This window comes from Morone saxatilis, unplaced genomic scaffold, assembly GCF_004916995.1.
Source record: "Morone saxatilis isolate NCDOM2014 unplaced genomic scaffold, NCSU_SB_2.0 Contig15, whole genome shotgun sequence".
Lineage (NCBI taxonomy): Eukaryota > Metazoa > Chordata > Actinopteri > Moronidae > Morone > Morone saxatilis.
In genome coordinates this window covers 22,379,899-22,393,153 of record NW_023339707.1, presented here as the reverse complement: position 1 = coordinate 22,393,153, position 13,255 = coordinate 22,379,899, and the positions used below count along the sequence as shown (strand labels likewise).

The 13,255-nt window shown below is 37.2% G+C and overlaps 2 protein-coding genes across 2 annotated transcripts in view; one reads left to right on the top strand and one right to left on the bottom strand.

Annotated features, from left to right (window-relative positions):
* Positions 1-1,141: 1,141 nt before the first annotated feature.
* LOC118324670 (trypsin) lies at positions 1,142-7,715 on the bottom strand. The gene is made up of 5 exons (XM_035657112.1): positions 7,661-7,715; positions 5,680-5,839; positions 2,587-2,728; positions 2,244-2,510; positions 1,142-1,312 (listed from the first exon to the last, which is right to left on the bottom strand). The coding sequence occupies exons 1-5, from the start codon at positions 7,713-7,715 to the stop codon at positions 1,142-1,144; spliced, it is 795 nt and encodes a 264-aa protein (XP_035513005.1).
* A 4,590-nt stretch (positions 7,716-12,305) lies between these two features.
* Positions 12,306-13,255, top strand: part of LOC118324424 (trypsin-3) — a 2,544-nt gene continuing 1,594 nt past the window's right edge. Inside the window, exons 1-2 of the mRNA XM_035656763.1 lie at positions 12,306-12,375; positions 12,692-12,845. Coding sequence (XP_035512656.1) covers positions 12,306-12,375; positions 12,692-12,845 — 224 coding nt within the window. The remainder of the gene's footprint in view (positions 12,376-12,691; positions 12,846-13,255) is intronic.

Below are 13,255 nucleotides of genomic sequence, written 5' to 3'. Positions count from 1 at the left end.
TTGATGTTGTGGAAATGGTCAACATGTCCTGTTGTTTTTGTTTTTTTTACCAGAGGGTGTTGGTGGATTATCTATCACTTGTTTTTGAAATGCTGTCAACAGATCAACAACAGACATGATAAATATTCAAGCTTTAAAACTTAAAGGAATAGTTTGACATTTTGGATTAAGCACTTTTTAATTTCTTATAGAGAGTTAGAGTGGAAGATGCCACTCTCATATCTGTCTGTTCAGTATGAAGCTGCAGCATGGAAAAAGTTAGTTTAGCTTAGCACCAACAATACACATAACCCCTGTAAAACCACAACTTAAAATGGATGTAGTCTCTGTGATGTCACTCATAGGTGATATAGGTGCTCCGAAGAACTGTTGTGAAACGCAGTGTGGTTGGCTCTGGCCGTTTCCAACTTGGCTCCCACTAATCCAAAAATGGGCAAGGATGTGGAGCGTGGGGCGGGCCAAATGAAGCCTTTTTGCTGAAATCAGCTACCTGTTATAGCATCCACCTGTCACTCACAGCAGCCACTCTCTTAATTATGCATAACTTTAATTTGTAATATAATTAAAACGGGTGGATAATTAATCCCCTGTACGGTTGTCATGAGCGAATTAGAGACCAAAACTGCTGTTTATACCAGGCTGTAAACATGTTTATTTCTGCTTTGAAGTTGGATCATAATAATTGATTGAAGTTATGGATATCGACTCGCTTTTGGAGCCAGCCTCAAGTGGCCATGTGAGGAACTGTAGTTTTTGGCACTCCAGCGTTGGCTTAATTTTTCAGCCACAGAGGTTGCCACTTGGTGTTAATTAGTGAACTTTAGAGGAACTGGTAGGCTGATTTTGTTACTATCGGACAGAGCTTTTTCCTCTGGTTTCCAGGCTTTATGCTAAGCTAAGCTAACTGGCTGCTAGCTGTAGCTTAATGTAGCATACAGACTTGCGAGTGGTATAAATCTTACTCTTAGCAAGAAGGCGATAAATCACATTTTCCAAAATGCCAAACTATTCCTTTAATACATTAACATATAACCAAATGTACACAAATGATAAAAATAACATTAGATCAAAGAACTGAACTGCAAATGAAGAACCTCAAGTCTTCACTCCACTTTTTTTTTTAAATCTCTGTACCACTGGACTAATTGTTGTTACACCTGTGGTAGTAGCTAAATACGGTGTTGTCTATCCACCTGCGATACTTGGACACAGTGGTGTAGACTCCAGGAAACTGGGCATCAGCACATCCTTTCCCCCAGGACACCACACCGTAGACCCGGCCGTCACATACAAGCGGGCCCCCAGAATCTCCCTGAAACAGCATGAAAGAAGGAAACATCAGGGATGACTTCCAGACTTTCTACAAGAGTCAGGTTTTACTGAACAAGAAATTTATTCTGTATTATTTTTTTAATAATTTTTTATTGTCAACAAATTCCATAAAAAGTCAACAGAATTGATACAACAATAGTATTGTTTGTGAAATAGTATGTTCCTCTGTGCCAAAGACCTTTATTGTTGTTTGTTGCAATGGGTGACCTGTTCCTTTATGTCCATGAACACACAGTGTAGTTTATTTAAACTCATTTCCACATACAACATCTTGCTGCTGTAAACACTCACTATTGCACTAAATGCTTATTAATCAACAGCTGAAAATAACCTCCAACAAATGCAAATTTTACTCCTGTTGAGTAGCCTTTACTAAAAACTACAGTTCCAAGCTATTTTAGGCAATTACTTTATTACTTTATAAAATGACACTGCGTGCAAACTTAAGACCAGTGGTGGAAGAAGTATTCAGATCTTTTGTTCTCCTTAAGTACTGCACTTGAGTAAATGTACTTGGGTACATTCAACCATTGTTTATCACATTTTTTAAGATTTTCTAGAAGTAGAAAGAAATGCACTTTAAGCTGAGTGCCAGAGACAGGGTAGCGAAGTCAGAATGAATTGAGAGACTATGTGAGCCTTATCCTTTACAAGGAGGTCATTTTGTAAATGTAGGAGAAAGGTCTTGTTTTGAAGACAAAATAAAGTTGTATCTAAGAATACAAATTGAGGAAAATGTCAAATAAAAAAATATTAAGATTTAGATACAAGTCCCAATTTGGGCAGTTTCTTTGCTTTTTAATCAGACAAATATCTAGTCCCAATTTAAAAACAAGCTGCTTTTATGAAACTACTTTTGTTAAAATGGTAACATATCCATACACTGAGCAAAAACACTTAGCTCCTCTTACCTGACAGGCGTCCTTTCCACCTGCACTGTAACCTGCACAGAGCATGTTTTGTGTGATGCTGCCGTTGAAGGACTCACTGCTGTTGCATTTTTCTGTGGAGACGATGGGGAGCTTGACAGTGCGGAGGGTGGAGGGTATCTGGCCTCCACTGGGGCTGGTGTAACCCCAGCCTGACACTCGACACACTCTGCCCTCTGCTATTGTGGCGCCCTGCCTGGGCAGCAGAGCGATGGAAACGTAGCCGTTCAGATAGACCGGGGCCTTCAGCTGGAGAAACGGTGGACAGTGTGATCAGTAAAAAGACTGATACAGAAGAAGAAGAAGAATACTTTGTGCACTCTACCTTGATAAGCATAATGTCATTGTTGTTGGTGGTGCTGTTGTACTCGGGGTGGGGAACCAAAAGATGAGGCAGGATTTCTTGCTCTGTGCCCTCATAGATGGTCAGAGAGTAGTCCCCTGCCACTATCATCATTTTATTTACCCTGCAGAGATAAAAGCAAATTAGAGTCACCATGTTGTAATTCAGTGATAATATGTTAGCTTAAAAAATTCTCATTTATCTTAATCTTTTTGGGATCTATATATAAGTATATTTTTTCACATCTCATCTACAGGAGAGAGCTGAAGGGAAACTGGCAGTTTGTTCCAGAAGTAAGAAAACTCAAAATCCCATTGATATTAGGCTAATAACTAAGGACGGTAGTTTCTTGAAAGACAATCTAGTATAATTGTTTGTTCTTTAATGAACACAATTTCACATAAGGCCTAGACATTCACAGGCTAAGTGTGATTTAATGTTGTTAAAATCATGCAGGTTTCATTTTTTTTATAACAAATGCTGTATGCCAATTTGTCTTAGCATTTAGAAAGTAAACCCCAGGTAAGTACTGAAAGACTGATTAAAGAAATGTTGAATGAGAGATTGCACTGATCTAGCTCACACTTGATGTCAGGACTAGGATTCTCTATACAACTTTGTCCAGAGTAAATTGAATATGGTCCAAGCACTGAGTTAGAAGTAAATTGAGAAATACAGAGCAGATCAAACTCCGATTAAACATTGGACCATGACAACCCAGAACAAACATACTTTTATAATGTCCTTCAGTTCTAAACCAACAAGCTGATAAGATTATACTACCTAATCAACTACTAGATTTCCTGGCTACTGTAGATTATGTGTTGTAGTTGGATAAAAAATTAAAAACATAAGATACAACAATATACTAGAACAATATTATACATAAGAAACATACTAAAAAAGCAAGATACATGAAAACAAAACTAAAACAACTAAATAAATTATATCATTATTTAACATAACTGTTTTCTATTTCTCTTATATATTTTCTTTTTCTCTGAATTAGTGATAAATGCAACTGCAAAGTTCATATTTTATTTTGATCACTGCCATTCAGCTTCTTTCACTGCACACAATTTAACTTGTCATAGAAGGAAAAGCACTGGTGTAAGTAGTGGCAGTTTAATGGTTCTGGCTCTATTCCATTTGGGTGTTGCAGGAAGCTGTGAGAGTGAACCATCATGCACAATATCAGGTTCTTGGAACTGAAAAACTTGACTTGAATTCAGCCTTTTATTAAAGTTAATAATTACACCTCCTTTTCTTTGCTATGATGTAAAAATGCCACAACAAAGGTCCACTGGGATGAAAGTTGGTACTGTATATTGCAACAATACAATCTTAGCTTAACACATTGTCAACTTGTGAAGCTGTTGCAGGAAAGCTTGTTAGCAACCAGCTTACACACACACACACACCAGCAGTTATAAAGCAACATTAATCTTCATTTGAAGTCATGTTTTTTGCCACCTGACAAATATTAGTTCAATATTCTCTCCTCTGGCTCTGTTTTTCTCTAGCTACATGTTCCACTATGTTCCCCAGCTAGACACTAACTTTGTCTGGTTGACAGCAGTGAGCGTGAATCAAAATAGTAAAGTTGCGGGCTGTAAAACCAAAACAATGAGATGAAAGATGCTAAAATCCTGCATGGAGCTAATGGGAACTATGGAGTAATACATTCAGTCTGGCCCATTGTTAATATAAAGCTATTTAGTAGAGCAGCTTGAACTCTTCAGCATGTTTTTGTAGCAAATTACAAGCTAATTTATATGCTCACATACACATAAACATACACATACAAAACCATTGCAAACAATGGTAGATTTTCTTTTACCATGAAAGGCGAATTGAATGCGTAGTGTGACACCATTGTATTCTACATCATTGTTTCTCAACTTTGAGGGGGTTTCAGAGCATCCGCAGAGAAATGGGGAATATTTTAATCTTAATATTATTTCATTGACTAGACATTAGCCCAATGAGAGAATGTATAAGAATGACTATTCTGTTCATAGGTTTCACACTCTTGACTGTTAATCTGCCAATTTACACTATAGTTATGGAATAACTACAATTTATCAAACAGGTTTGATTCCTGAGACCACCTCTTATCAAATATGGGTCAGTGGCCTGATGAGTTTCAATTTCTTCAATTCGAGAGTTCTTGACACCAAAAAGGTTGAGAATGACTGCTCTTTATGACTTTAGGTTTCTCAAGTGTATGAATAACAATGAATGAATATGAATATTGTCCAGAAAAATGCAAAGGGCTCAATAGTTACTTGTAGTGAATTGTGACACAGCAGAGGGAAAAGCACATCAGTCTACTCCGTTTCAGAAAATAGTGAAAAATGTCCAACACTATTTCCAAGGTGATGTCTTCCAATGTTTTGATTTGTATAACCAACCTTTGTATGAAATGATAAAGTAATCTGGACAATATTACTATTCCATCAAAACCTATTTTCTTTTGCATATTAATATAATATATATATACATAAAGATAAACTACTAACTGCTGTTAAGTAGGAACTTGACTGACAATCCAGTATATGTCATACAATGAAAGCCCAGTATCAGTTTGTTGTAACCCCAGAGTCTGGAAATAAACACCAAACACAAACATTGTCTGAAATTATTGCTTCCTTACGAGCCAAACTGTTTGTAATCTATATGAAAGTGTGTTGTCAGTGAGCCTTACGACCATAATATGCTTGTGTCAGATTTCAGCACCACAGAGCTCCATTGTTACCGGTGAGCTTGTATCACTTTCTTGGGCTTTCTCTCAGCCCTGATAACTTGCACAGTTTACTATCTGATATGGCTCGAAATTACTGGATCTTCTAATGCAATCCTGTATACACACATTTACACGCAAAGAAGTCAAGTTGAGATCATCACATGTCAATAGGCCTTTTATTGTCTGCCTACAACTTCCTTACAGAACGCTAAATCAGGACACAAAGGTGTACACTGTTATCTGGGGTTTGTTTACCAAGTTTGTGCTTCTGCCTGAGGTTAACTTTTATACTCAGTAAAGGAAAATCAAAAGAAGAAGAATAAGCTCACCCAACGTTACAGTGTGCCGCTGTGACTACCCAGTACTTATTTATCAAGGAGCCTCCACAAAAGTGCCGACGCTCTGTTGTCTGTATCGACACAATGTACTTGATTGAATGTGGAACTGGTGCGTATCCTCCAACAATACGTGCTTGTGGCACATCTTGACCTGCGACACACACAGAGGGGAATAAAGATGAGCTTAGACGGGATTCGGAGAGACAAACACGCAAAACAATCTGAGTTTTTTGCGGGGAAAAACACACACTACTGCAGCTGCAGTGTCAGCAAGAACAATGCAAGTCATAAAGAAAACAACAGCAGTCGACTTCACTGCACAGATGTTTCCCAGCAGATCAATGAAAAGCAATCTCATCTCTGAGGTACATTGATTCACAGTGAGGATGAGTCTGACCATCATTATCTATCTGATGTTAACACTCAGTTTGGGGATGACACAATCACTTTATTTGGATCTAATAAAATAGTTTAAATTACCTCCAACTTAACTTAATACATCACTGAAAAACAAAAGTTTCGTCATACTAATAATTGAATCGTATAATGTACATAGTGTAACATTCACACGCGCCATTTTTCTGAATTTGTAAGTACTTACTGTTGCTGATAACACTTACATACTTTTACTTAAGTTATATTTTCAATGCAGGTATTTAACTTGTAAAAGTAATGTGTGATTGGTATTTTTTTAAGAGATGCAAAGGACTGAAATGGATGAGCCCCTTAAAATGTGTTTTACCTAGACTAAAACAGAATTAGACTAGAGCAAAATAGTAACTCTATACAGTATTCTGGGTACCTCATGGACTGGGTGTGTGTGAGATAAACACACACTAAATGAACATTAGAAAGTGTTATGTAATAACCTTGGAATTGAACCTTGAAATAATTGGTCTCTTATTGTGTGTCCTATTGTGCTCGACTGTACATTGTAGCAGGTGACTGATATGTAATTTATTGTTTACTGCTAATGTAGTTAGCCATTAATGTAGGCATATCTATTTTTTTCCCATAGGCTGTCCATATTTTCAAAACAAGGTCTCCAGCATTGTCCCAGATCCTAAACCTGTTTTAAGATGTTTATCATAGTCTCCTTTCACCTTTTAGCTTTGCGACCAGCACAAAAGGGGGTGTTGGCCACAATTACTTATTGTTATTTTCTTTTTAGCCATCATCTGTTCCTGAGGTTTCAAATTCTTTTGGTGAATAAGCACACTTTTACTGCCCTTTTCATTTCAAAAGATCTTTATCTCAAAAAGATATCTTTGTTGCAACATTGTGCATGTTATCGGGACTTTAAACAATATCAGGAATTCTACCGAAGTTTTAAATGAAACTTTAATATGTAAACAAGAAGATAAGCAAATTCAACAAACTGTAATCAGGTGTATTTGGCAGAATACAGCCTTTTATCACAGATGTGTCATTGCAAAGGACTTTGAAAAGACAAGCCAAACTAGATCTTACAAACATCACAAAATAAAATTATGCTCCGTCCATCTTTTAATCTATGTCTCCCTTTACCCTATTACTCTGCTAGTGTGATTTATGACTTAAAGCAGGCACAAGCTCTGTCATTGCCAGATGAAAATGGCTCTGGGTCACACTTTTTGTCAAAAGACTATCTCAGGGGAACATCAGGATCAGAAGCCACAGCTAAAAGGGATCTTTTAAAACATTGATAGAGGAGATACTAACAGGGGTGTAGTGTTAAATAGAGTTTGCTGTAGGGTTAGATCTAGATCTACAATTCCTCTGAATCAACTCTCATTTCAAATAGATGAATAAACTTCATAATAATATATCAGACACACATTCAGCCTCTTTAAACTGTGAGTTTTTTGTTTTTCAGAATGTTAGACCGCCTCTCAGCTTTCCTGTCACTGTAACCCATAGGCTTAACTTATCTTAAACCCCTTCTGTGCATAAATAGATGAACTGTAAATTCAAGTTAAAGAGGCTTACTTACAGTTCACAGCCAGGACTTCCAACAATATACAAAGCAATAAAGATGGCAGGTCCATAGTGAGACAATGGGGAGGACAGTCTACACGCAAAGAGAGACCTCACCTGTGTGCTACTCGTCTAATCTTAATGGGAAGGCATCGCTGCACTCTCAGGTTTCTTTTAGTTCCTATTTCCGTTTCCATGGTCACCTCCTTGTCCTGGACCAATATATAATTGAAGCTTCTACAGCACGGCCCCTTGTCTCACGTCTTCCATGACTCAAGGTGCCCTATACCTCTGTAATTGTTTATAGAATCACACAGTTTACAGAAGGCCCATTCACTGTCACGTAAAAGGCAAAGCGTGCACTATGTGCATTGTGTTGTCATCATTCTGAGTGTCAGGACCTTCTGTGGAGTTTATCATGTCATTGTGCTGCTACTCTGATGCCCTGTCAGCTATGTCCAATATCTGACATCTTTCAGCTTGTGATTGTAGCTCTTAATGTAGATCAAATGGGCAGCTGTCATCCTAAATGAAAGCAGATACAGTAAGGGGTCTCTGCATCTCTTCATCATTGTACAATCTCCCCTCACTGATTTCCCCAGGAAGTATTAACAAGGGTTTTTGACTGATGATAAGCAGCAACACCTTCTTTGTGTGCGACCAGATCGAGGCAGAACTGCTGCTCCACATCTATTCTAGAGCTGGGTGTCATTAAAAATGGAGCACAGCTCAGGCAGGTCTCATCACTGCTACCATCCCTCTGTGGAGTTCCTGACCTTAGCTGGCTAATAGCCCTCTCTGTTGCCCTCCATGCTGCTGATAGCTACAGCCGTGCTCTTGGTACCTCTCACATCCCCTGAGTGCTGACCACTGCCTTTTTTTCCACACGACCCACTCCTCAGTCCAAGAGCTGTCATCACTGCACATTACTGCCAGCTCTCACATTCATCTATCAGGCGCTGGATTGAAAAGTTATCTGTACATCACAAACCACAATGCTCTAATCCCTAAAATCTCCTTTCTGTTTTAATACACTGACTTTTATATCACTTAAGTTCATTATCAATAGAGGTTTTCCTTCTTTTGGTAAGTTGAGAGGCTTTTAATTTCTAACAGCACAGCAGTATTTGATGTTATTACATGTGAAGATTATCATGGTCGACACATTTCTTGAATGATTTAAATGTACTTAAAGATTGAAAGTTGTCTGTTGTAGTCGTTTTAATTACTGACATGAGAAAACTGAAGTCACTTAAAAAATCATTAATTCATGACTTTGTAACATGTTACACTGGACAGGAGACATTTAGATCATCAGATAATCTTGGTTTACAGTCTTTAGACTGGGGTGTCACTGATGTCTTATCGGTGCCGGTATCAGTAATGGTCCCAGTGACTCAGCACAGGTTTCCTGATCAAATCTTATGCAGTTCCTTCTTGGAGAAAAGTTGATAGTTAAAGATCCAAATCTGTTCAGCTCGTCAAAAGGAGGATTCCCGTAATTGATTGAGTAATATTGCTCAATCTCATAATATTGGGTGTTATACCAGTATAGTATTACAGGAAAGTAATTCCAGTGAAGTTAACTGAAGTAAACGTAACAATACCACAATGTAGAAATACACGCAACACGTCTTTATGCCGCCTCATTTCATTGATTTGAAGGGGAATCCGACCCAGTGGAGGAGCTCATGTAGAGGTATGAAAGTATGAAATTGAAACTCCTTGTAGTAGGTTTAAGTAAAAGTACAAAAGTACTAGCCTCAAAATAAATATAAAGCACAAAATTAAAAGAACTAATGATCCAGAATGGCCCATTTCAGATTATATTATTGGATTAGGTGGTAATTATTGATGCATCACTTTAATGTTGCGGCTGGTAGTAGTAGGGATTTCATCAAGTCTCATTGTATCTTAACCAATAATCATCATCATCATCTGTTCTTTGTTGAATAATTTTGTATCAATAATATAAATGCAAACTGATTAGTTACATGAATTATCAAATGAATGTAGTGGAGTAAAAGGTTTAACAAGTAAGAAGTTAAGCTTCTGAAACATAGTTGACATTGGCATGTTTTGTAAATTCACAATTTTTTGTGAAATGTAATTTAAAAACTTTGCCGGTTTACATAACAGCATTTATGTTTGTAATGTTTGCAACTTAAAAGGTTTATCTAAATCAATAAATGAGAATGTTTATCTTGCAAACATGCATTTAATTAAGTGGTGGTAGTAGTAAAAACAATTCTCTAAAAGAACTAAATTGTGTGCAACAATCCGTTTTAATTCAGTGATGTGTAATTCTCCACTTTGTAATCATTACATTACAACTAAATGTGAGCTGGAGCAACCAGCCCCTGGGGTAGCTGACGTCCCAGGTGAATTCGTTAGCGCTGGGTGTTGTCTGCTGGTGATTCCTGCAGGCTGTCACAGTGAAGAGTAACTGCTGCTCCTCCCTATTAAAGAGGACCCAGCTGAGGTGATTCAGGCATGTGATCCCGATGCCTTCTGACACCTTATGTGTCTGTCACCTCGCTGTGGAGGAGGAGGAGGAGGAGGCAGACACAGAGCACACCAGAAGTATTACATATGTTCATTGCCTGAATTGGCCTAAAAATCTAATTCAGTGTTTTTTTCATAGTGTTATGTGAGCTAGGTGTTTACACAGAGACGTGTTATGCGGGCATTAGGTGTACCTCACCAGTATTGATGTACGCAGGGTTTTAGAACCAAAAAAACTGAACTTGATGTGGTACTGAGTATCCCACTCAGTACTGGTGAGTACCGCCCCATTTCAATCATTGCCTACGTTCCCGGGAATGCCTCAGGTCCCTCAGTATGACAGGTGGCTTTAGATCTTGGTTACCTTTTGTGAGTCTATGACCCTGCAGTACAAAATGTTTAGAAATTACGATTTATTGAGGTAATATATGCTTACAATATAGGCCACCAGGCCAAGAATCTGATATTAGGGCCTACTTTTTGGTCCATAACAGTTTCTAATACTCTGCTATGAACACAGTATAGTTGGTCCTATGAAGGCATTGAGATTCAACAGCGTGTCTCCCAGCAGGAGCATGTAACTCATGTTTAAACCAACATTTTACTGGCTCTTGTGTTACCCATTTGTCATGTGTCGTGCAATGTTCATCATTTTATAATATCATATACATAAAATTATGTGCAGTATATAAGTAAAGTAATATTGTGTTCAGAATATAGTTAGTTCCATGTTCTGAGATCAGATGAACCCTGTTGGGAGCTTAAAGCAACCAGTTTCAAGTAGATATAAAGCATTCAGGATCTTTTAATTAGAACATTTAATTAGAAAATATAAATCTGCAAATATTAAAACACTTAAAAAACTTTACTTCAATTAATTATTTTAAAAGCTATTTAGAAATAATGATATATAGATAAATCATTAAAATAGGTAAACCTTACTAAATAGTAGTATCAGTTTAACAGGGAAAATTCTAAACGTTTTTATTCCTATTACTGTAGTATTATCAGGCCTATTTGAAAATCACTGAAGAATCCATTTCTGTGTAAAGTTTTGACGGTATAGTCAAACCATATATGTGTAACAGTGTGATACTTTTGTGAGTTTCTGCACTAATGTGTATAACAAAACCAGGGCATACAGTAGAACTATTGCGTGTCAATCCCTGGCAGCCTATTGTAATGGGTAGAACAGAATGTACCGCAGTAAACCGAGAGCAATTAAGCCTAAATATCCTTCCGAATTACCTATATGTGATTCATATTCATATTCATATAGATTTCAAAAGGGATGTTAATAAAGGGATAACATCTTTTACCTGGTTTTAATCTGTGTTCTTTATTAAAAACAAAGGAAAAAAGTATATATGCAAATAAAATTGTCACTCTGGCTTTTCTTTATTATATGAAGGCACACAAGAATACTCTCATTATGGCAAATTAACCATCTGAATTTCATCCCATCAAAAAGGTTATAAACATTAATTCTGTAAATAGCCTGACTGTGTAGAGGCGTTCCCATCCCAAATACCTTCATATCCCAAGGTGCAAGCATAAAAGTAGAGCTTAGAAACAAACATAATACAAGAGAACGCATCAGCTTTGTCATGTAGTAGGTCAGATATATTGTTGCAGCGTGAGATGGTACAAAACCAGACGAAAAGATAATTTAAACAAAAGATTTGGACAAGGATACAGTTACGCTATATAAGGCCACAGGAGAGCATTGGTGCCACCAGTTGCAGATACAGTGAAGGCTGCTGTTTGGGCTTACAGGTGAGTAGAAGGTGATTCTAACCCTTTTTGTTCAAAATTAATGATTATAATATTCAGTGGTCAGCCAGATTTCAGGTTAAGATGGTTTTTTTCAACAACAACAACAGAAACAAAAAACATTTTTTTTAGTGTAATATGTGTTGAAGTTGTATTAGAATATTCCTTTAGTACTCTTGTTTTAAAATGAAATAATGACACATTAAATTGAGACATTTCACACACTTGAAAATTAGGATGCAAAGTTGTACACATGTACAGCCTATTCCCAAAACTCCATCATTTGGAATAATGAGTTTTTACACAAAGATTGTCAGAGTAATTAAAATGATTGCCACATACTGTTTATATAAGCCGCTAAAAGTTATGTTTCTGCATTACAGATGACAACTAAAAATATGGCTACAATGCTATGTTCTACAATGCTGTTGCTTTTGTCTTTGGCAGTATCAGGTGAGTTCCTCAATCCCAATATTTTAATCCTGGGTGCATAATAAAATGTATGAAATCCTAGACTCAAGATATAGAACCATGTTGAAAGGGACTTTTACAGAGCACTGGCTGAAACGAGGGCAAGAACAGAAATGTATCCACATGAAGAGTAATGAATATTCAAAATCTTTGGTGACGTGGCCTTAAGACTGCCATCAACCTCTCTTCTGCGGTGAATTAAGATTATTAAGACCATAGAGCGTGAAATATGGCAGAAATTTGACTTTTTTTTGTAAACCAGAAGATTTAAAAGACACCTGTTTTCACTATTCTGCAGAGACATTTACAGCGAGGATCATTGGGGGTCAGGAGGTCCAGCCATACTCTATCAAATATCAGGCATCCCTGCAGACTGAGAAGTTCCAACACTACTGTGGAGCAACCTTAGTGCACCCTCAGTGGGTGGTGTCTGCTGCCCACTGCTGGAGGCCGTAAGTACTGACAGTTACAGTGATAACATGGATGTTCTGAGCAGTGGTGGAGGAAGTATTCGGATTCTTAATTACTAACACCTCACTGTAAAAATACTCCATTACAAGTAAAAGTCCTGCACTGAAAATATGACTTTAGTGAAAGTATGTGAGTATAATCGGGAAAATCTACTTAAAGTATTAAAAGTACTTATTGCAGAAAAACCACCTCTGTGATTGATTACATCATTCTATTCTTATGACTTGTGCATTAATTTGTAGTTGACTGGCGTGGAGTTGAGTTTAAACTATTTTGTAAACGACTGCTGCTGATTATTTTCTCCATTCATTGATTGTTTGGTTTGTAAAAAATGTGTAACAATTATTAAACTAGTTTCCAATTAATTTTTTTTCCACCTCAGTGTTCAAAA

Bases quoted from the DNA above. Each gene is read 5' to 3' on its own strand.
- LOC118324670 (XM_035657112.1), bottom strand. From the start codon at position 7,715: ATGGACCTGCCATCTTTATTGCTTTGTATATTGTTGGAAGTCCTGGCT. The intron at 5,840-7,660 runs GTAAGTAAGCCT...TGTGTGTCGCAG, and splicing joins GGAAGTCCTGGCTGTGAACT to GTCAAGATGTGCCACAAGCA. The intron at 1,313-2,243 runs GTAAGAGGAGCT...ATGCTGTTTCAG, and splicing joins GTGGAAAGGACGCCTGTCAG to GGAGATTCTGGGGGCCCGCT.